Source organism: Pseudophryne corroboree, chromosome 3 (assembly GCF_028390025.1).
Source record: "Pseudophryne corroboree isolate aPseCor3 chromosome 3, aPseCor3.hap2, whole genome shotgun sequence".
NCBI lineage: Eukaryota > Metazoa > Chordata > Amphibia > Anura > Myobatrachidae > Pseudophryne > Pseudophryne corroboree.
The window spans coordinates 270,589,536-270,613,845 of NC_086446.1; the positions used below are offsets into that span (position 1 = coordinate 270,589,536).

The window sequence follows — 24,310 nt, forward strand, 5'->3', positions numbered from 1 at the left end:
CAAATTAATTTCACTTGTGTTTAGAGTTCACTAGCTGCACGGACCAGGCTTTGCAAGGGCCTAATTAGCAAGAGAAACTAAAATACAAGAAAGTGTCAATGCGCTTTAGTGACTAAAAACACAGTGAATAATAAATGGATGTCTGTCTGTTTTCACTCATAAAACCAGGAGACTTGCTAATACAGGTTGAGTATCCCTTATCCAAAATGCTTGGGACCAGAGGTATTTTGGATATCGGATTTTTCCGTATTTTGGAATAAATGCATACCATAATGAGATATCATGGCGATGGGACCTAAGTGTAAGCACAGAATGCATTTATGTTTCATATACACCTTATACACACAGCCTAAAGGTCATTTTAGCCAATATTTTTTTTATAACTTTGTGCATTAAACAAAGTGTGTACACATCCACATAAATCATTTATGTTTTATATACACCTTATACACACAGCCTGAAGGTCATTTAATACAATATTTTTAATAACTTTGTGTATTAAACAAAGTTTGTGTACATTGAGCCATCAGAAAACAAAGGTTTCACTATCTCACTCTCACTCAAAAAAGTCCGTATTTCGGAATATTTGGATATGGGATACTCAACCTGTATCATTCATATTCTCCAACAAATGGCCAGAAAATCCCAAATTCTGCTAGGGTATGTAAACTTATGAGCACAACTGTATAATATATTTAATATATTCTACATTACCGATAAACCATACATGCTGTGCAATCCTTCAAGCGACGGCACAATATATACCGTTGGATCACATATGATTTATCGTTGCTTATGTACACACTATGCAACCATCTTTAAGATCCCTGGAAATGTAAATAATGGGCTGTACAGTGGCTGTATGAACAATATATCGGTCTTCCGGTTGGCTGTACACTGAACAATGTGCACCACATCTCTCACTACATTTTCCTATCTGACGTGCAGCAAAGAAGAGGAGACGAAGCGATGACCAAAGCATGTGAACATGCGATTGTGCATACACACTAGATGATATGGACGATATGTCGTTCCAATTCGCCTCAAAACAACAAGTCGTCTGATGGGGTTCACTACGATATGCCGGCAATCGGGCTCCCGGCGACCAGCATACCGGCGCCGGGAGCCCGAGCGCCGGCTTACCGACAGTGTGGCGAGCGCAAATGAGCCCCTTGCGGGCTCGCTGCGCTCGCCACGCTACGGACACGGTGGCGCGCTACGCGCGCCACACTATTTTATTCTCCCTCCAGGAGGGTCGTGGACCCCCACGAGGGAGAATAAGTGTCGGTATGCCGGCATCCCGGCGCCGGTATACTGTGCGCCGGGATCCCGTCAGTCGGCATACAGAAGACCACCCGTCTGATGTGTTCCCAGCCTTTAATAATAAAAAATAAAAAAACAAGAAGGATCTAGCTAAATTTAATCTTGCATGAAGGTTCCTTAATGAATTACAGATTACAAACTGTGCACAAAGCATGCAATTGTCATCTATGCTGTCCCATATTTTTGCAGCTGAATTTTCCATCCCGAAATATTTATTATCCTAGAAATCAGGTTTGTAATGAGATTAGCAGGATAAGTGAGATTAAAGGCCTTGAACTATATTTTGTAACACAAAGCCAAAATATTTAGCAGCAATTTATTTGGGTTAGAAAAAAAAAAAAAAAATAGTCCCTATTTTGGTAATCTATCATTTGCTTACCCTACAATTTTTACAAATAAAAATATATTAAAAAAAATTAAAATTAAAATATTTTAATGCTTTGTGTTTGTCAAAGTTTGTACAACGGTCTAAACCTATGGTTTACTGAAAGAGGGGTGGGTGGAATTTTATTTGTCTGTGGGTGAAAGGCTAGAGTAACAGTTCTGAAAAAAATTACAGGACGCAGGGGGTAGGAATGCAGACAATTCCCCCCAAATGTCCTAGGGTACGACTTTGTAAGAGTGTTGGTATTATGGGGATTTTCCCACAAAATTTAAAGCACCAACACTATTACATACCTCCCAAAGGGATGCGTTTATGTGAGTGGCGGTCAGTAGACCGCCGGTCACAATACCGAAGCCAGGATCTCGGCATCTGAAAATCACACCGGTCGGCATGTCGACCAACAGGGACTATTCCCACTCATGGGTGTCCACGACACCCATAGAGTGGGAATAGAACCTGTGGCAAGCGCAGGTTCTATTACCCTGCCGTCCATCCAACAGCCGGGATCTCGCAGTCGGTATTGTGAATGGCGGTCACGCATACCCAACCCCTCATAGTCTGCATAGAGAAAGCATAGCATAAAACCAGGTATAGAATGGACAAATATGGTTTTGTGTCAAGAGTGTATTTCATTTAAGCAAGGTTAACAAATTGTTTAGTAAATGCACTGTGTGTCATGTATAAGACAATCATAATACATTCTCCATAGCGCATACACAGCACAGAAGCAGTATGTTGTGGATACACTGATCTAAAATACCAGTGACAAAGGCTGATAAATAATTCAGACGCACACATTCTGTTGGGTTTCAATAACAGACTACAACAAGAGAGAGAAAAAAATCACAGCTAAACAGACTGTTTATCCATCTGCTTAGAACCACTGAAGTCTGGGCAAGGCCCCCCTCATGTTATCTGCCTGAGGAATAATTCTGCAATGGGATAAATATACAAGTCCTGTATTTTAAGTACAACCATTTCTAATGGTATCTGGTCTATAGATCTACACTAAAAAAGGTCTACAATCAATAGGTCTACCACTAATGGTCGACATGTAAAAGGTAGACAGGTTCAAAAAGTCGACACATATGGTTTGATTTCAACATTTCCATACTTTACCTTCCACTTATACTATGATTGGGAATAGTAATCTGTGCTGAGTGCAGCGGTAGCGGAGTGAGGCGCCTTTCCAGAAGCCATGCGAGGGGACGCGGTACACTCTTGGGACTTGTTTGTGGCAGAAAAGTGACAAAACACAAAACACCCCACAAAAAAACTGTATCGACCATTTCCATGTCGACCTTTTCTACTGTCTACTTATTCCATGACAACCTTTTGATCCTGTCGACCATTAGTGGTTGACCTGATGACTGAAGACCTTTTGTGTGTAGCTCTAATAATCCACACCCATTTCTAATATACAGTGGAGACACCCATTTTGTGCGCCGAACCATTACTTATAGCAAGGTGTATTATCGATGCACTAAAAACCAGTGATCTAGGCACTTTGTATTTGTGTCTTAGTGATGTCACTGGGTCCCAACTGCTGTCGCTGTGTGTAGGTTAAAGATCTGCTTTATCAAAACATTCACATACTAAAGACATCAGGTTTAACATGCAACCCAAAGAATCCTATTAACAATGACCACTATACTCCCCCCACCACCTCATAACCACAAACATACTTTAATTTTAACTCTCTGGTAAGCTCATTCTGTGTTTGCTCCAGCTCTTGCCGCTCCTTTATGTGTTCCTCCTGCAAGTCATGGATCTCAGCCTTTACTGCCTGCAGTTTAGAAAAGAGCTGGAAAAAAATGTATTAGTGATGAGGACCAATCACAACTAAAGCAAACAAGTGATACACCCCTTTTATACAATCTGCCTACAGACCACTGGGACCGCTATGGGGACGAGGTTCGTGCCAAGTTACGCCAATCTATTCATGAGTAAGTGGGAAGACGACACAATATGGTCTGATGTGACACTTGGTGCGAGCCTCGTCCTCTGGACCAGATTTATAGAAGATATATTCTTCATCTGGAAGGGAGATGAAGAATCACTCAAGAAGTTCAATACACACCTAAATCAGAACGACTGGAATCTCAAACTCACCACCACGTACAGCAAGAAAAAGGTGCAATTTTTAGATCTTAACATTTTCATCGATGAGGATCAAATACACACACACACTTATAACAAAACTGTTGACGTGAATAGCTACATACTAGCCACCAGCGGGCATCACCCGACATGGCTTAACGGCATACCAATGGGACAATTCAAAAGACTTCGTAGAAATTGCTCTAAGATGAGTGATTATGAAACACAGGGGAAAGTTTTAAGTGACAGATTTAGAGAAAAAAACGATCATACCGAGACAGTACAAGTAGCCTTTGAAACAGCAAAAAAAGACAGATAGGCCTGCACTCCTAAATTACAAAGAGAAGCCAAAACAGATGACGCAAATCGAAGAACCACTATTCATAACACAATACACAGACCAAGCCCATCAGATCAAAAAGATCATAACAAAACATTGGCAGATATTACTGCAAGATGACAATTTAGCGAAAATCTTACCCCCCAATCCCAAAGTCATATATCGAAAGGCTCCCGACATTAAGAAAAAACTAACGCACAGCCACATACCACCATCGAACCAGATACAAACCACATTAGATGGGACACAGAGCAAAGGGGATTTTTATCACTGTGGGACCTGCTCAGGTTGCCAAGTGACAAAAGCAAGAAGCACATTACCCACTACCATGAAGAAATCCACAACCAATTCCTACAGTTACAAAATCCAAGACAGAATTGCATGCCACAGTAAAGGCATTATATATCTACTAGAATGTCCATGCAAGCTACAATATATAGGAAGAACCATCAGACCACTCAAAATTCGAATCAGTGAACATATCCGCAACATTAAACGAAAAACAGAAGATCATCCGCTCTCCATACACTTTAGAGACCATCACGAATCAAACCCCACACTACTAAAGTTTACAGGGTTGAAAGAAATCAAGAAGAATTGGAGGGGAGGGGATTACACACAAAAAATAAATAAAGAAGAATTGCGCCTAATAATTGCCTTTGGTACACTGGCACCAAAAGGGTTAAACATTGACAATGAAATAAGGTCTATCATTTGCAAGTAGAACAAATTATTAAGTCTGTAGATCATAAATACATGTAAAAGCCTTCAGGTAACACAGGATTACAAATTACTCCGAACTGAGAAAGATAGTTATATCCCAGCGATTCCACTTTACTACCAGTGTGACACACACAAGAAACACCCCGACATATTTGAACAGCTTCATGATTAGTTAGCTTACCAATAGGCTTCATACCAATTTTCTTAATAATAGGCTTTACACCATTATTGATCTATAAATTGAACCAGAACCCGAGTTTTAATTTAATTTTAAACTATCTGAATTTTATGTCACCAGAATATATTACTATTATTATAATAAAGTTGATAACCAACAGCTTGGTTACTGCATCTTGGCACTAACTACTGAAATCTAGAAACTCAGTTATACAATCAGCATTGATTTAGTTTATTTAAGAATACAAATGTTCAGCAAATACTAATAAATACATTTATGGACTTTCTCAAAGAAAGAGCTTCACTTGCATTGCCATGTTTTCAAACCTCCCCTGTTTCTGACACTCAAAAATGGGACAGAGTGATGGAATGTGTTAATTGCTCCTGTTAATACCGACAATCTCAACCACCAATCAAACCAGTGGAACAAAGGAGGAATAGATGTTAGTCCCGCCCTTAAGCTAATTTAACATCCACCACGATCAGAACACTGCAAAGACCAATCCGGTTGAAACGCGTTGGAGGAGACGAACGAGGAACATCACACACACCATCGGAGAGCAGGAGAGTGCTGTGAGACCTTCGGACCCACGGCGCAGACATCGGTAAGCCGTACAGACGGACGGGCAGCAAGAGGACCACACAGGTGAGTACTCCGTTGTGGGGAGGTGCGATACTGCCACAGGCTCTGCTAAGATCCTGCGGCTAAGTTCCCCCCCACGCGACCACGACTAGCCCGGCGAGTGCTGCAGGCTCACGGGGAGATCCTTAGCAGGACGAACCGGCAGAGCAGGCACACGAGCCGAAGGGCAAGTCTGTCCGGAGCCGCCAAGGGGTTCCCGCTGCCCCCCGCACCTGTACACCTTATCAACACGGCCGCAACGAGAGCGCACGAATACCTGCCTTCACACACAGAGGTACGGGACGCCGTCCTCTGTAATTTATTTAAGACAGACTTTGAAAGAAACCCTCACAGTCCGGTCAGGACTAGAGACATTTTACTCGATAATCTTGATTAGACTCGCAAGGAAACACTGCCAGACCTTACAATTCCTTCCAGCCAATTGGCCTGTGTGTCAGAACACACACGCCAAATACTACAAGGAATTGATCACTACTTTCAGTGGCAAAGGGACTGAGTTTATGACAAGTGCTCCCCTTGGAGCGCACATTGTGATTACTGTATTTGTATCATCTTTACCTACAATTCATTATTAGTTGGGATTAGTGTTGGTCATATTGTATTCACTGTATTGAGTGTTATTACTGTTATATGTGAAAGTAAAACATACCCTTTTAATAAGTATCCAGTTTTTGTTTAGAATTCATTCATAAGCATTCAGAACTGTAGGGGATGAGCGCAGTCAGGTGAAAACCATATATATATTGAACTAAAGGGCAAGGACACCCTTTTGACTAGCAGCACATCCCAAACAGCTAAACCACCCCAGTGCGCAGATTACCTCCCATTTGTCGAAATCTGCCTATCACAGCTCACCTTTTTTAGCTTCTTAGTCTTTATGTCAACCTCTTGCTGTAATGAGCTATAAGTCTCCTTTAACTCCAAGGTCTCCTCATCACGACTTTCCATCTGCTGTTGCATCTCTCGCTCGCGACGTTTCTAAGTGATACAGATACAAATCAGACATGTGTACACCGTCTCACTTTTCATGCTATGGGCTTTAGAACAAACCTGGCACTTGCCTGCTCAGCAATCTCCTGCCTCTTCTGCTCCAGGACTTTCTGTTGTTCATTTGTATGGTCAACAATGTTCTTTCCACCAACGAGAAGTTTACTCTCCATGGCCTGAGAGACAGACTCAACATTACTGTTTGTAATATAGTGTTGCCTTTACATGGAGCTGGACAAATACGTCATGGTGAGGTGAATGGACTATTACCTCTCTCTGCAACCCCATCTCGTCTGCATATGCCAACAGCCAGGCTACTGGCTCCTACAGCTCACACGCATGGCATAATCACACACTGTGCTATCCTAGAGCCGTGAGATGTGAACTCTGTATGAAAGGTTTCCTTTTAGTGCTGCTCTGGGTACGGTAACAGCAGAGTGTGTTATAGAGCTGTGAGTTTGCCTCTACTGCCAGGAACAGAAGGTACACTGGTAAGATTGTAATCAGAAAACAATGCAAAAGGGCAATGTAGGTGAGGAGGGGTCACAAGTCTGCAATAGAAGTTTGATGATGTTTAATATTTGGGAGATTTAAATGCTGCTTATTTTATACAGTTGCTGATATGCTAATACACATCATTCATTACCCCCAAAATGTTTTAATTTACTCAAGTGTCCGGCCTTACTTTTGACCCCGGTTCCTGATTGATGGAGAAATTTGTCCGACACGACTTTATATATTAACCTTCATTTTGTATTAGGCTTATGGATTCATGTACAATGTCATGCTACTAGAGGTAGCAACTGCACCAAAGGCTCTGGAAAACCAACTGTGACCCCAGTATGCTATGTGGGCTCTCTGTGGGCTGTGCGTCTTTTTCACTAGGGAAAAACAGGCCTATTTAATAAACACATTGTAAAGAACACAATAGTGCTGCATCTTATAAAAACCAATACGATATTGGCTTTGATTCTTCTACAGCAAATTAAAATAAAAGCAAACGTTTTGTGGGTTGCTAGAAGCTAAAGTTACTTGCAGCATTTTATTAGAGAAGTATTTCAGCAAGTTGTAGCCTGTACTGGGCTCACACTTCTTACCTTTACTTTGGCCGACAACATTTCCATGGCTTCTCTCTCTTTTTTTAGGTCATCCATTTTCTTCTCCTTTTCCTTTAGAAGCTTCAGTTTTTCCTCTGCCACTAAACTATGATCTTCTACAATTGCCTTCTTCTCAGTTTCTAGCTTCTCTTGTTGCTCCCTCCAATAGTCTTCTTTATCCTCCACATCATCCTCTCCCTCATAGGAGTCTCCTTCCTCTTCATCATCACCCGATTCCTCCATACCTGGTCTTCTTTTTCCTCTTCTACGTCTTTTCACCACGACCCTTTTTTCCAGCTGTGCTTTCAGCCTTGCTATCTCCTCTTGGAACTCCCGCAGTAAAGCATCCTTAGGGTCTTCATTCACTCGAGGTTTGTTCTTGATGTTCTTGGCACGGTTAGAGTAGCGCAAAGTTGTCAAAGTCTCCTCTACATTGTATGAGGCAGGACCAATATTGGCTACCATGACCGTTTTGGCATTTCCACCTAGAGAGTCTTGCAACAATCTGGTAAGCTTAGAATCTCTGTATGGTATGTGGGTGCTCTTGCCATCCACAAGGGCAGATATAACATTTCCTAGTGCAGAGAGGGACAGATTAATTTTTGTGGCTTCTTTAAGCCTTTCCCCTTGAGCTCCAGTCTTTGTTTGCCGTTCACTTCCTGCCAGATCTACAAGATTCAGCTTTCCTACACGAATGTGGTTCTCACCATCTAGTCCTAGTTCACTGCATTCTATGGTGATCATGAAGATAGCATGTGAGCGTGAGCTGTGTTCATTCATGTTGGTGGCACCAACAGAACGGTTCTGATTCCCCACATTCATGACATGTTCTATCTCCTTTACGCTCTTTGTGACAAAAGAGGAAAGGTCCTTGACATAGACACCAGTGTCAGGTCTTTCTTTAAGCTCTAAGCGTTTAGATTGATCTTTAGAGAGAAGGTCTCTGATTTCCTCCTGATAGATTTCTAAGTACGAAGCCCTTACCAGATATTGTTGGTTTTGGGACCTTGAGATGTGTGTGAATACGTGTTCAAATGAATTTGGTATGACCCCTCTTTTCTCAGGGTCACCCCGCAAGCCTTCCATAGTGAAGGTTTTCCCAGTTCCTGTTTGGCCATATGCAAAGATTGTTCCATTGAATCCAAGCAAGACTGAATCCACAAGTGGCCTAAATGTCTCGTCATACAACTCCACCTGCTTGGAGTTACTATCATACACTGCATCAAATGTAAAGGTTTTCGGCAAATCATTAGAGGCTCCTTTCTGAATTCTTACTGCCACCTGACCAAGCTTCACGTCCACATTTACCACTTTCTCATATCCAGCAGATAACTCCTTGCTGTTCATGGGCCGGCACCGTACCACAACCCGCACAGACTCGGAGCTCTTCAGCTTTGACATCCTGTATTTCTGCAATCAGTCTGGTGCTCAACACACTTTTCCAGCTGGAACTCCCACTTACCACCCTACATTTAGGATAAAAGAATCTTGAGATTAGGTTTATTTATATTGCACTGCATGCAAATGAATACATTGTAAACATACAAAACACAATTCAATTTCTAAAAACAGAAAACAGATAAGTGGAAAAAAAAATGCTCAGATATGTTTAACAATACATTAACATGTTTCAGGAATGCCTCCATCGGAGCTGGCATACTTATAGAGTCTGGTCTGCAGTGTATACATCAGCTCCGCAGAACATCTGCTGTTTGTACACCACCAAACCCCCCCCCCCCACGCATTGTTCAAGGTCAGTGTGTCAGCAAAGTGGGTCACAGAAGAGGATGTGAAAGGAGAAGGCAATCAGAGATGAGAGAAATCTGTTTAGGCTATCACAGTGAACAGGAGGTTGTTACAGAGTTCAGAAACAAATGTTTCCAATAAGCTGAACTAAATCTGAAAGGTTTATAATGCATGTTCTCTATTACAGTATATTTACCTCTAATATTACTGTGTTAGTCCTTTTATACTGTGAACTGTGGAATCCACATAAAAAGATTAAAAAAACAAACAAAAACAAAACACTTTTTCATATAATTTCATTATGGATCTCAGTCAGTTTTGGTTCCAAATAGGCCAGGGCAGCTTACTGCTCCCAAGACAAAACAGGGACTTGCGGAACTCAATCCAAGGAAAATGGAATTGTGTTAATATATACTCCTACTCTGAACAGAAGACTATTTTTTATTATTATTATTTTTTTAAGTGTAATCAGAAAAGACCTTAAATGACCAAAGAAATGTTGCTACACAGAGCTCAGTTAAAAAGCATATTTTTCAACTAAATTTCAGTGCATGTAAAATACTTAAGAGCTTGTAAAATGAGCAGAAGTTAAAAGGAAAATGCTTCAGTTTCTTTAATTTGATAGGAAATCTGCAAAGCAAAATACAGAAAAAGGTGTAATTAGTTTTTATAAGAAATGGGGAATATACATTGTAACGCAAGATCAGGCCAGTCAGACTCAAATTTTTAAAGTGTTTGAAACCACGGAGTGGTATTTACATAAGTAATTGTTACCAGATTCATAATTTCCTTTTTACTGGTTTAGATACTTGTTTTTGTTACACCGGTAATGTCTTATTGTTATTTATAAGGTTCTTACCTCTTGTTAGTGATGGCCATGGGTGTGGTTGCCATCAATGGTTGCCATTGATGGCGATATGGCAAGTAACCATTGATGGCTACCAACTATGCAGTGGATGACCACCGATGGTTTCCACAACAGATGGTCATCCCTGTTTTTTCACCGACTGTCCCATGGATTAATCAGAACACTGGGCGGGGATTCACAGATGTCAGGGGAGGAGCTATGCTCCATTTCCATGCACTTCATTAAAAAAATAAATATTTGGTTATGCCTCTCCATTGATGGAGGTATACCATCTGGTTCTCTACCGTCGATGGCAAAAGTATTCTACATTTGCCATAAACTATTATATTTCTTATTTTGTTTTATAGAACACTTTAAAAGTTATATCCTGATTTATATTTAATCATCGCTTTACAGCACTGTATGAATCCTTTATTTGTTTGTGGCTACTCATCCTATGCTGACAAACAGAATTATACCAGCGCTGGCAGTTTTAAAACAATTAACATGAAACGACTTGTAATTTAAGCAATTATTTGTCACTGATTAAAAGACAATTTTTTTTAAAGTAAATAAAAAAAATAAAAAAAAAGAAGATTATATAGGTAAATATGCCACGTATTAAAAGAAATAGTGGCAGCCAATACTGTTGCAGCGACTCATATGCTCCTGAGGAAGCTGGACCTAACCAGTGAAACGCGTTGAGCCTGTGAAGCCATTTACACCTTGCCACCAGATCTCCTGCTGACATCTTCTGGTATATTGTGGACATCTTTTCTCCTTGCTGGATCTGTCACTGCAGCATCATATATCCGGAATTCCCCTCTACAACCAGTGGACTCACTTCTAAGTAGACCACCTGCAGTGGACCGGTTATATACCACCTAGGAACAAATAACTATGGGGATTTCCTAATCCGGTAAACACTGCTGCATATTTTGTGACTTTGCACTATTACCCAGGAGAGAGTCCTAGCCAAAGTATTTTGACTTTATATAAGCGCTATAAGTGGCTACAACAGTATTGGCTCACACCATTTCTTTTAATATGTGGCATATTTATCTATATACATTTCTTTTAACTGAATTACTTTTTGATGTCTTTTATTCAGTGATAAATAATTGCTTAAATTACAAGCCATTTCATTTTAATTGTTTTAAAACAGCCAGCGCTGGTATAATTCTATTTGTCTTCATCTGTAACTTTGGGGATCTGACCATCCCTTTACCAGCAGTAGCTGACAGCGCACCTGAAACTACTTATTTATTTACATAACTATTCCTATGCTCTCTGGTCACCATATGCAGATGTATAAGTGACTTGACTCCTGTACCATACAACCTTTAATTGATGTACTGCTTATATTGTCATGTTGTTTATTGCTGTATATGCTTTCTTCTGAACAGCTACTAAAAACAGATTTAAATAAAAAAAAAAAAACTTGTAAAATGTATTAAATCATTACTTTCCACGGAGTTGTTTTTACATGGGCAACTTAAAACAGGTCATGCCATTTTTATTACATTGCTCTGCCTATTAAAATGTTTTTACATGTCTAAACTTTTCCTGCGCTTAAGTTTACTTTAAAAAAAATAATGACGTTTAGAAAAAAAAAAACACAACACCACCAAAACATGTAAAATAAAGTTGTATTTGTGGGAGGTTAAATTGTTACTTTATAGGTCACCTGGAGTATGTTGTAAAGTTATGGAGGCCCTATCTCCAAAACTACAGCTTTATCACTGTGCAACTATACATCAGGAGCTACACCTGATAGATTACAAGAGTGCCAGCACCAACCTTTTACATTACTAGAGACCAGTTATTTCTCAAAATGTTGTTGACATTTTTAGTTTACTAGCACCTAAGCTACAAAAAGTAAATATACTAATCAGGTGAGCAAACACTTGGTCAATTGAAAACTAATTCCATAGGGTGTCAAGCATTTTATTGTACGCACCTGATTGGAGTAATTTTCTCTGACCAATGAACCATACGATCTTCCTGCTGGAACAGAAATTCTGTACAAGTGCCTTCATGGGACATAGGTATCAATAACACAATACAGAGTAACCATGGCACTGAAGTTTAAATATGATTGCAGCGATAATGCCCATTTCAAATAGGACTGGGCATATTAACAATGGTATTGGTAACAGTATGCATTATGAGCTCCTGTATATGTTTAAAATTGTATCAGCTAACCAAATGATCTGTATGTTCAGTTATAGAAAATTCCTAGCAGGCCGGAATGTTTACATTTATGAAAGAACTAATTAAATTTCAAAGGATGTGGCTGATAGACAGTTATTGCCAGTAGAGCAGGACATCATGTGCAATTTGCATGCTAAAGGAACATGCCAGTGTATTGTGTAAATTGTGCAACTACCACCACAAGGGGCTAAATGGGAAACAGGAATTCACATGGGTAGGTTGTCTGAAATCTAAGTATGTTAGAGCAGCAAGAAGAAGACGACAAGATCTCTTGATCATGTCCTACTTCACACTGCCCATGGGTGTCATCCCAATTTGCTGGACAGGAACTCTGTTCTGAGAAAAGGGTCAGGCCATCACACCTGGTACCCGACAAAAAAATTTAATCTCTGACTTGTCTTCCTCTTGCATGCCCTATAAAGGAGGAAGCATTCATTTCTACGAGATAGGAAGCATGACAGAAAAGGTATATTAACCAAGCAAACTGTACAGCCAGAGATCTTAAAGGTAGCCTCATGGCTAGGATGTCCCAACTTATATCAGGACAGACCTTATTTTGAGCACTGTTCAACTCCAAAAGGTGAAGTCTGAACTTTGTTTTATCCCTTTTATTTTCTTTAAAAATTGTCTGTAACCTGGGTGTACTTTTAATCAAGCTTCATAATCTCTGTAATTATTTTTGTAACTCTAATCTTTGAAGTTATTCATGAAATTAAAATTTAACTAATAGTCTATGTTCTTAGACCTACAGCCTTATGGGGCACATGCTACTGCTTTTTGAAGCATATATACTGTGAGTGGAACAGAAAGGCCGATGTGGGAAGAACTCCTTTCTGGATTAATTTCCTTTTGTGGTGGAAGACAAGTATATTTTATTATAGGAAAACAAATATGTAACTATTCCGGGCACGCCCAGATGGCTGCAAGTTTAAACCCAACACAAGTCACCAAACTTGCTTATACAAACAATACAACAAAATAAACTAGGTTCAAAAATCTTGCGCCGCTCGTTTCAAATCTTTATCTTGACTCTATGACCGATCGTGCCCGATTTCAGCCCAATTCGGGCATTCGGGCCAATATATTGGGTGAAATCGGGCATTTTCGGTGTGCTGTTCCCCCGATCCAATCTGCACTCCTGTGTGCATCGGTTCGGATCCCCCTAGATCCGACATATCACGAGTACTGCATTCATTATATGTTGGATCCTGCAGTAATGGATGGGAAAGTAAAAGATACATAGTATGTAAAAAAAACTGCATACGATACATTTAATACTATCCTGCCAACGGGGAGGCTGCCGGGAGGTTGGAGGAAATCTTATATGACATGATGGATCATCATGTCGTATAAGTGTATGGGGCTCTTTATGTTTACATAAAGCCAGAGTTTTGCATTGATATCACGGTTTCTTTACAACTTTCAATATGCAAAAGAACCTTTGTGGGAGTTAATCCTACTTCCTGCATGTAAGCATAGGAGTGAGCATCCTGGTTTTCACTATACATATACAGTATATGGGTGAAAAGAAGATTTTACACACTCTGGGATATATACACCTGAGAGTGTTGTGCATATTCAGATTGTATTTTAATTTATGTGTTTTTTGTTGTCTTTATACAAAAACATCTGAGGATTCATCAACACATAAAAGGCTTCATAAAGAAGACCTCGTGAACTCTTAACAAGAGCGGCGCAAGTATATTTTATTGTTAGGATAATTTGCAAAACACCAACGTCACAACCACCCGACTTGGAAGGAGTTCTGAGTGCAGGCGCTATCTTGACATTGATTAATACAAAAATTCTAAACAATGAGAAGGAAATCTAACAGGAAAAATCTGTGAATGTTTTTTTTTTTTTTTGTTCAAAATACACTGCATATCTTATTGTAATAATTATCTGATACATTGTGTCATTATTTCATTTATTTATAAAAATGATAACTTTTCAGAATCAGATCTACCATTACAGTTAACCATTGTCTTTTTTCTTTTTAATTACCATGTTTTTATTAACATTTCAAACACGAGTGAGTGTCAGCATTCACTGATCAAAATAGTAATAAGGCCAAACATTGAGAGGCATATTCCATGAAATATTTGCAGGGGGGAAAAAAAAAAAACACATTCAAGCAGATGGAATGATAAAATGCCATCTGTATGTACTACAAGAGAAGGGAGGGGAGGTGAGGTAGGATAAAGATTGGGGATGTCAGTACAGATGAGAAAGAAAATAGGATTTTAATTACCTACCGGTAAATCCTTTTTTCTCGTAGTCCGTAGAGGATGCTGGGGTCCACATTAGTACCATGGGGGTATAGACTGGTCCACTAGGAGCCACTGGCACTTTAAGAGTTTGAGAGTGTGGGCTGGCTCCTCCCTCTAAGCCCCTCCTACCAGACTCAATCTAGAAACTGTGCCCGAGGAGACAGACAACTTTGAGAGAAGGATTTTACACAGATAGTGGCGAGAATCACACCAGCTCACACATACAACGGACTACGAGAAAAGGATTTACCGGTAGGTAATTAAAATCCTATATTCTCTTACGTCCTAGAGGATGTTAGGGTCCACATTAGTACCATGGGGATGTACCAAAGCTCCCAGAACGGGAGGGAGAGCGCGGAGGCTCCTGCAGAACTGATTGACCAAACTTCAGGTTCTCAGCGGCCAAAGTATCGAACTCGTAGAACTTTGCAAACGTGTTTGACCCAGACCAGGGAGCCGCTCGGCAAAGCTGTAAAGCCGAGACACCCCGGGCAGCCGCCAAGGAAGAACCCACCTTACGAGTAGAGTGGGCCTTAACAAATGTAGGACACGGCAATCCTGCCGTAGAATACGCATGCTGGATAGTGAACCTGATCCACCGAGAGATCGTCTGCTTAGAAGCAGGACACCCAAGTTTCTTGGGATCATACAGGACAAACAGAGAATACGATTTTCTGTGACGAGCCGTCCTCTTCACATAGATTTTCAGAGCCCTTACAATATCCAAGGACTTTGATAAAATTAAGGAGTCCGTAGCAACTGGCATCACAATAGGTTGGTTGATATGAAATGCCGACATAACCTTCGGAAGGAACTGCTGACGTGTCCTGAGCTCAGCTTTATCTTCATGGAAGAGCAAGTAGGGGCTCTTACAAGACAAAGCCCCCAACTCTGACACACATCTAGCAGAAGCTAAGGCCAACAGAGTGACAGCCTTCCACGTAAGAACTTTGACCTCAACCTCCGGAAGAGGTTCGAACCAATCCGATTAGAGGAACTGTAACACTACGTTAAGATCCCAGGGCGCCGTAGGCGGCACAAAGGGAGGCTGGATGTGCAGAACCCCTTTCAGAAAAGTCTGAACTTCAGGTAGGGCAGGCAATTGTCTTTGGAAGAAAATGGATATGGCCGAAATCTGGACCTTCACATATCCCAACCTCAGGCCCATATCCACACCAGCTTGTAGGAAGAGGAGAAACTGTCCCAGTTGAAACTCCACCGCAGGAAATTTTTTGGACTCACACCAAGATACATATTTTTTCCAAATTCGATGGTAATGTTTAGACGTTACTCCTTTCCTAGCCTGTATCAGGGTAGGAATAACCTTGTTTGGAATGCCCTTCCGAGCTAGTATCAGGCGTTCAACCACCATGCCGTCAAATGTAGCCACGGTAAGTCTTGATAGGCGAACGGCCCCTGCTGCAGCAGGTCCTCCCGAAGAGGAAGAGGCCTCGGCTCTTCTTGCAGTAGATCCAGAAGATCCGCGTACCAAGCCCTTCTTGGCCAGTCTGGAGCATTGAGGATTGCTTGAACCTTCGTTCTCCTTTTGAGTTTTAGAACTCTTGGGATGAGTGGAAGTGGAGGAAACACGTACACCGACTGGAACAACCACGGAGTCACTAGGGCGTCCACTGCTACTGCTTGCGGGTCCCTCGACCTGGAACAATATCGCCGAAACTTCTTGTTGAGGCGAGGGGCCATCATGTCGCTCTGGGGTACGGCTCAAAGATAGAGGCCCCACTCCCCTGGATGGAGATAGTGTCTGCTGAGGAAGTCCGCTTCCCAGTTGTCTACTCCCGGAATGAAGATTGCTGACATCGCCAATGGGTGCTTTTCTGCCCAGAGGATGATTCTTGTTACCACTGCCATTGCAGCTCTGCTCTTCGTTCCGCCCTGTCGGTTTATGCAAGCCACCGTTGTCACATTGTCCAACTGCACTTGTATGGCCCGATTTCGCAGAAGATGGGCCGCTTGGAGAAGACCGTTGTAGGCGGCTCTTAGTTCCAGAATGATTATCGGCAGGCCGGCTTCCACATTTGACCACCTTCCTTGGAAGGTTTCCCCTTGAGTGACTGCATCCCAGCCCCGGAGACTTGCATCCGTGGTTACAAGGATCCAGTCCTGAATCCCGAACCTGCGGCCCTCCAGAAGGTGAGGTAATTGCAGCCACCAGAGGTGTGAAATCCTGGCCTCTGGCGACACACGTATTCTCTGGTGCATGTGTAGATGGGATTCCGACAACTTGTCCAGGAGATCCAGTTGGAAGGACAGAGCGTGAAACCTCCCGTACTGCAGAGCCTCGTAAGAGGCCACCATCTTCCCCAGAAGGCGAATGCACTGATGAACTGACACCCGGGCTGGCTTCAGGACATCCCGGACCATCGTTTGAATCACCAACGCCTTATCCTCTGGGAGAAACACCCTTTGCACCTCCATGTCGAGGATCATTCCCAGAAAGGACAACCTCCTGGTTGGTTCCAATTGTGATTTTGGAAGATTCAGGTTCCAAACATGTTCCCTGAGAAGCTGGGTCGTGAGTGTTATGGACCGTAACAGCTTCTCCTTGGACGATGCCTTCATCAGCAGATCGTCCAGATACGGAATTATGTTCACCCCCTGTCTGCGGAGGAGAATCATCATTTCCGCCATCACCTTGGTGAATACCCTCGGTGCAGTGGAGAGCCTGAATGGGAGGGCCTGGAACTGAAAGTGAAAGTCCAACAATGCGAATCGAAGATAAGCTTGATGCGGCAGCCAAAACGGAATGTGGAGGTACGCATCCTTGATATCCAGGGATACTAGGAATTCCCCTCCTCCAGACCTAATGTCACTGCCCTTAGAGACTCCATTTTGAACTTGAACTCCCTCAGAAATGGGTTTAGTGATTTTAAGTTCAGAATGGGCCTGACTGAACCATCCGGTTTCAGTACCACGAAAAGGTTCAAATAGTAACCTTTGTTTTGCATATGAGGTACTGGTACAATAACCTGTGCCTCCACCAACTTCTGGATGGTTTCTTGCAGGACAGTCCTGTCTGCCAGCAGAGCTGGCAATCCTGATCTGAAAAATCGGTGAGGAGGGAGATTTTGAAATTCCAGCCTGTACCCCTGGGACACAATCTCTTGCACCCAGGGGTCCAGGCCAGAGGACTCCCAGACATGACTGAAATGTCTGAGTCTCGCTCCCACCGGCCCCACCTTCGGTGCACGCAGTCCACCGTCACGCGGAGGACTTTGGTGTACCTGAAGCAGGTTTCTGTTCCTGGGAACATGAAGACGCAGGTTTCTTGAACTTGGGCCGACCTCTCTCCGAAAGAAGGTGTGGTCTTTCTGGGCTTGTTAGACCGAAAGGGCTGTGATGTAACTGAAGAAAAGGGTTTCTTCGGAGCAGGTGTAGCTGAGGGAAGAAAGGGTGACTTACCAGCCATAGCCGTGGAGATCCACGCATCTAACGCTTCCCCAAAGAGAGCCTGACCTGTGTAAGGTAGGGTCGCCACACTTCTCATGGATTACGCGTCGGCAGACCACTGGCGCAACTACAGTCCTCGACGAGTTGATACCGACATGGAGGAAATCCCCGCAGCCATGGAACCCAGGTCTTTCATGGATTCTACCAGTAATCCTGCCGAATCCTGAATGTTACGTAAAAACAATTTAACATCACATTTCTCCATAGTATCCAAGGCCTCAAGTAATGTGCCTGACCACTTTGCTATAGCCTAACACTGGCAATAGTGGAACATAGGATCGCCCCAGAAGCCGTATACATGGATTTGAGCGTATTATCAATTTTACGATCAGCCGGCTCTTTCAAGGCGGTAGATCCTGGAACAGGTAAAACCATATTTTTTGAGAGTCTGGATACTGACGTGTCAACAATAGGCGGGTTTTCCCATTTTTTCCTATCCTCTACTGGGAAAGGAAACGCTACCAGGGGAGGGCAGACAGAGTTTCACCCCAAGAATGGCAAGAGAGACACAGAGATTGGAGCCAACCCACACACAGCGGTTTTAATATAAAGGGAGACCCCCTATCAGCGCTGACTGTGCACCTAATTAGGCTACACAGTCGTTCTGCAGCCTCCTCCCCCTTCTACCGTGATAGATAGCTGGAGTTGCTGTGGAGGGACTTGCTCTTCACTGACAGCACTGTGCAGGCAGGAAAATGGCACCGAAGCGCTGCTGGGTCCACTGAGAAGATCCGCCCCCAAAATGGCTCTGTCTTCCCGCTCTTCACAGGATTATACTGGCCCGAGGATTGATGCTGGCTGAGATCCGGGGACCTCGACAGGCTGTGTGACCAGTGTAGGGTATAGTCGCTGGCTCAGGGCGCCCCTCACAGCGCCGCACTATGTACTGCTGAGCCTCCAGAGCGCAGTTAATACTGCGCTCCTACCCTGATGCCGCCATCTTCACTCCGGCCCCCTGCTTGCTAGAGGGGGTCGGTGACTCACTTGCCACAACCTTCAGCTCTGTAAGGGGGTGGCGTCATGCTGCTGGGGTGAGCGATCCCCTGCGGCGGGGAACGATCTATCCCCTCTGGGGATAGTCAGCGGAGACAGTGGCTCAGACCCCGCAGGGCGGACACTGCTCTCCCCCTCAATCCCTCGATGCAGGGAGGCTGTTGCCAGCAGCCTCCATGTAAAATAATACACTCTAAAACTAAACTTTACTAAGGAAACTCTGGAGAGCTCCCTAGCTGTGACCGGCTCCTCCGGGCACATTTTCTAAACTGAGTCTGGTAGGAGGGGCATAGAAGGAGTAGCCAACCCACACTCTCAAACTCTTAAAGTGCCCATGGTACTAATATGGACCCCAGCATCCTCTAGGACGTAAGAGAACTAGACCATAATCAAATTATGGTGCGATTATTCAGGGTAAACTTGCACCACTTGCTGGATATCATCAATTTATGCCATAATGATACTCTTTAGGGCAGTGATCTCCAAACCGTAGCTCGCCGTAGTATTTTCGGTAGCTCACAGAGCGCACAGGCTTGGGCGGTCACTGGCACTCCTCCTCCCTTCATTTTTAATATGGTGCCAGCTGTCAGCCAATCAGAGCATGTGGACCGGCAGTGGAGGCATCTGATTGGCTGCCGGACCGCGAGTTTTGATTGGCTCACTTACCGGCACCATATTTTAAATGCCCGCTGCCGCCAGAGACCCCTGTCACCCTCACCGCAGCCGATCTCCGGACTTCACCGGAGAGGCGCGTGCTGCACTCTCCTCCCCTTCCGTCCCTCATACAGGAGGAGCAGCACTGGCGGCAGTAGAAGAAGCCAGCAAGGGTTAGCACCGTGTGGGGCACTGTATCGGACACTGCAGAGGAACATTTTATCTGGCGCTGCGGGGGGACGGAGGGGGGGGTGGCATTTTAAATGGCACTGTGGGGGGAATTGTATCTGGCGCTGCTGGGAGGCATTATTTGTATATCTGGCACTGCTGAGGGGCATTATTTGTGTATCTGGCACTGCTGAGGGGCATTATTTGTGTATCTGGAACTACGCAGGGGGCATTACTTGTAGTTATACTTGTAGTTGTGAGGCCACACTCACTTTCGCAGGATCGCACGTGCATTGGGGGGAGGGGATAGCTCCTTCAGAGGCTTTATTTTACGAAAGTAGCTCACACCCCAATAAAGGTTGGAGACCACTGCTTTAGGGCATATTCAATTGTACGAGTGTCTAAAAAAAAAAAAAAAAAAAAAACTGCAGCACAGGGTTTTTCCTATTCAACTACAGGAGATAAAATGAGCTGCCGTCATTCCTATAGAAATCAGCACATCTGTTTTCTTGCATTCCCAGAGCAAGTCTGACTTGTACCAAAAATGTTAGGCTCTAGCAAACCCGCGGCATCCAATCCCCCCTCCCCCTAATAACTTATTAAGCAACTGGAAAGTTAGTTTAATAAGTCATTAATTACTCACCTTCTGAAGCAGTGTCTTCTTCCACCAGCCAGTGTGCGGTAAGTACATGCAAGTGTGGAAATATGGAGGGGAGATCATCGGGAGCCGCAGAGAACACCGGACTGGTAAGTATTATGGCGGTTTTCTTTTTTTTTTGTTTTCTCGTACTGCAGAGTTTTCTAAGCAGAACTGCTTGCATTTTTTTTTTTTTTTTAGTTGGATACTGCAAGTATTGGAAGCGCACATACCCACTGTAATCCAAAACTGGGTACGTGGTCCACACGTTTTTTTTTGCAGTCTAAACCTTGCACCCAATTAGATACCCCCCTTTGTGTCCTAGTACTGGATATAAACAAACTATTTTGTATGTCAGGTTTATATTAGTGCCACTGCCTTCAGAATATATCAGCTACAGGAATCCTGCATTTAGTCACTCTTTGTGGTCAATCAAATTAGGTGAGTTTGCAAAGCGAGCTTGTAAAAACGAGCTTGTATCATGAAACCCACATACATCACATGCGCGCGCACCATAGATCCAATTAGACATGCCAATTTGCGGTAGTTGTGGCAAGGTTGCGCATCTTTTTCTAAAAATGCAACCCAGCAATATGCATAAAAGTGGGGAAACCATCCTGGACCCCCAAAAAGTGACAACTGAGATAGCAGGACCATATAGAAGGCTGTTAGTGGCCGTAGAGAAAGTACTGGGTGTTTTGAAAAGGTGTCAAATGGGTGATTTTGCTTTTTTTTTATTTTTTTTATTAATGGTTGAAAAATGATATCAAGCAAGCTTGTCACCAAATTAATGTCTTTCCAACATTTTGGGGTACAGAAAAATGCCTGTATAGATTTTTTCTGCATTTTTATACAAGAGTGTTGAAAGTTGGAATAAACAGTTACTGCACTGTGTCCCGGAATATTTTATATTTTACAGACCTTTACACTAGCTGAAGTGGGTGCACACCAAAAAAAAAAAAAAAAAAAAAAGTGAATTTCTTCTAGAAAATATATGCAAATTTGGAACTGGATTGTAAACATAATTCATAGGGCGATATTCAATTCTTTTCACCCCCTTCCACACCCGTTGTGTTTCTGCTGACGGGTGTGGTATAATCAATTCAGCTCGCTACCCCCGGGTAGCGAGGACGCCCAACCCTTTACGCAGCTAAACCTGATTACTATGGGCGCGATAACTGGTATCACTGTAGAAAGGAGATTGGGCGTGATATATCATTTGAGTACCGCCATAGTGTGTTTGCAGTGGGAACGGCTCACAGGGACCACCTAACTTAATTGACACCTATATGTGTGAACATTGCAGTAAATATAATGTCACTAAAGGGGAAATAGACCAATGCTTGCAAAGAGTGGAGAAGTTGGCCATAGCAACAAAATCAGCAACTAGCTAGCAAGTACATTCCATAAAATAAGAATTTACTTACCGATAATTCTATTTCTCGTAGTCCGTAGTGGATGCTGGGGACTCCGTCAGGACCATGGGATTAGCGGCTCCGCAGGAGACAGGGCACAAAAGTAAAAGCTTTAGGATCAGGTGGTGTGCACTGGCTCCTCCCCCTATGACCCTCCTCCAAGCCTCAGTTAGGATACTGTGCCCGGACGAGTGTACACAATAAGGAAGGATTTTGAATCCCGGGTAAGACTCATACCAGCCACACCAATCACACTGTACAACCTGTGATCTGAACCCAGTTAACAGCATGATAACAGCGGAGCCTCTGAAAAGATGGCTCACAACAATAATAACCCGATTTTTGTAACAATAACTATGTACAAGTATTGCAGACAATCCGCACTTGGGATGGGCGCCCAGCATCCACTACGGACTACGAGAAATAGAATTATCGGTAAGTAAATTCTTATTTTCTCTGACGTCCTAAGTGGATGCTGGGAACTCCGTCAGGACCATGGGGATTATACCAAAGCTCCCAAACGGGCGGGAGAGTGCGGATGACTCTGCAGCACCGAATGAGAGAACTCCAGGTCCTCCTCAGTCAGGGTGTGCCCCTGACCAAGTATCAGCTCGGCAAAGTTGTAAAGCCGAGACCCCTCGGGCAGCCGCCCAAGATGAGCCCACCTTCCTTGTGGAATGGGCATTTACATATTTTGGCTGTGGCAGGCCTGCCACAGAATGTGCAAGCTGAATTGTGCTACACATCCAACTAGCAATCGTCTGCTTAGAAGCAAGAGCACCCAGTTTGTTGGGTGCATACAGGATAACAGCAAGTCAGTTTTCCTGACTCCAGCCGTCCTGGAAACTATATTTTCAGGGCCCTGACAACATCTAGCAACTTGGAGTCCTCCAAGTCCCTAGTAGCCGCAGGTACCACAATAAGCTGGTTCGGGTGAAACACTGACACCACCTTAGGGAGAAACTGGGGATGAGTCCGCAGCTCTGCCCTGTCCGAATGGACAATCAGATATGGGCTTTTTTGAGACAAACGCCGCCAATTCTGACACTCGCCTGGCCGAGGCCAGGGCCAACAGCATGGTCACTTTCCCTGTGAGATATTTCAAATCCACAGATTTGAGCGGTTTAAACCAATGTGATTTTAGGAATCCCAGAACTACGTTGAGATCCCACAGTGCCACTGGAGGCACAAAAGGGGGTTGTATATGCAGTACTCCCTTGACAAAATTCTGGACTTCAGGAACTGAAGCCAATTCTTTCTGGAAGAAAATCGACAGGGCCGAAATTTGAACCTTAATGGACCCCAATTTGAGGCCCATAGACACTCCTGTTTGCAGGAAATGCAGGAAACGACCGAGTTGAAATTTCTTCATGGGGCCTTCCTGGCCTCACACCACGCAACATATTTTCGCCCCATGTGGTGATATTCTTGTGCGGTCACCTCCTTCCTGGCTTTGACCAGGGTAGGAATGACCTCTTCCGGAATGCCTTTTTCCCTTAGGATCCGGCGTTCAACCGCCATGCCGTCAAACGCAGCCGCGGTAAGTCTTGGAACAGACATGGTACTTGCTGAAGCAAGTCCCTTCTTAGCGGCAGAGGCCATGAGTCCTCTGTGAGCATCTCTTGAAGTTCCGGGTACCAAGTCCTTCTTGGCCAATCCGGAGCCACGAGTATAGTTCTTACTCCTCTACGTCTTATAATTCTCACTACCTTGGGTATGAGAAGCAGAGGAGGGAAGACATACACCGACTGGTACACCCACGGTGTTACCAGAACGTCCACAGCTATTGCCTGAGGGTCTTTTGACCTGGCGCAATACTTGTCCAGTTTTTTGTTCAGGCGGGACGCCATCATGTCCACCTTTGGTCTTTTCCAATGGTTCACAATCATGTGGAAGACTTCCCGATGAAGTCCCCACTCTCCCGGGTGGAGGTTGTGCTGAGGAAGTCTGCTTCCCAGTTGTCCACTCCCGGAATGAACACTGCTGACAGTGCTATCACATGATTTTCCGCCCAGCGAAAAATCCTTGCAGTTTCTGCCATTGCCCTCCTGCTTCTTGTGCCGCCCTGTCTGTTTACGTGGGCGACTGCCGTGATGTTGTCTCACTGGATCAATACCGGCTGA

General features: G+C 43.5%; 1 protein-coding gene across 2 annotated transcripts in view; it reads right to left on the reverse strand.

The window, feature by feature from the left end:
- KIF3B (kinesin family member 3B) overlaps positions 1 to 24,310 on the reverse strand; it is a 73,929-nt gene that overhangs the window by 44,576 nt on the left and 5,043 nt on the right. For both annotated transcript variants that reach the window (XM_063959079.1, XM_063959078.1), the window contains exons 2-5: positions 7,776 to 9,241; positions 6,753 to 6,854; positions 6,547 to 6,669; positions 3,394 to 3,512 (exon numbers count right to left, since the gene is read on the reverse strand). In XM_063959079.1, coding sequence (XP_063815149.1) covers positions 3,394 to 3,512; positions 6,547 to 6,669; positions 6,753 to 6,854; positions 7,776 to 9,176 — 1,745 coding nt within the window. In that variant the 5' untranslated portion in view covers positions 9,177 to 9,241. The remainder of the gene's footprint in view (positions 1 to 3,393; positions 3,513 to 6,546; positions 6,670 to 6,752; positions 6,855 to 7,775; positions 9,242 to 24,310) is intronic.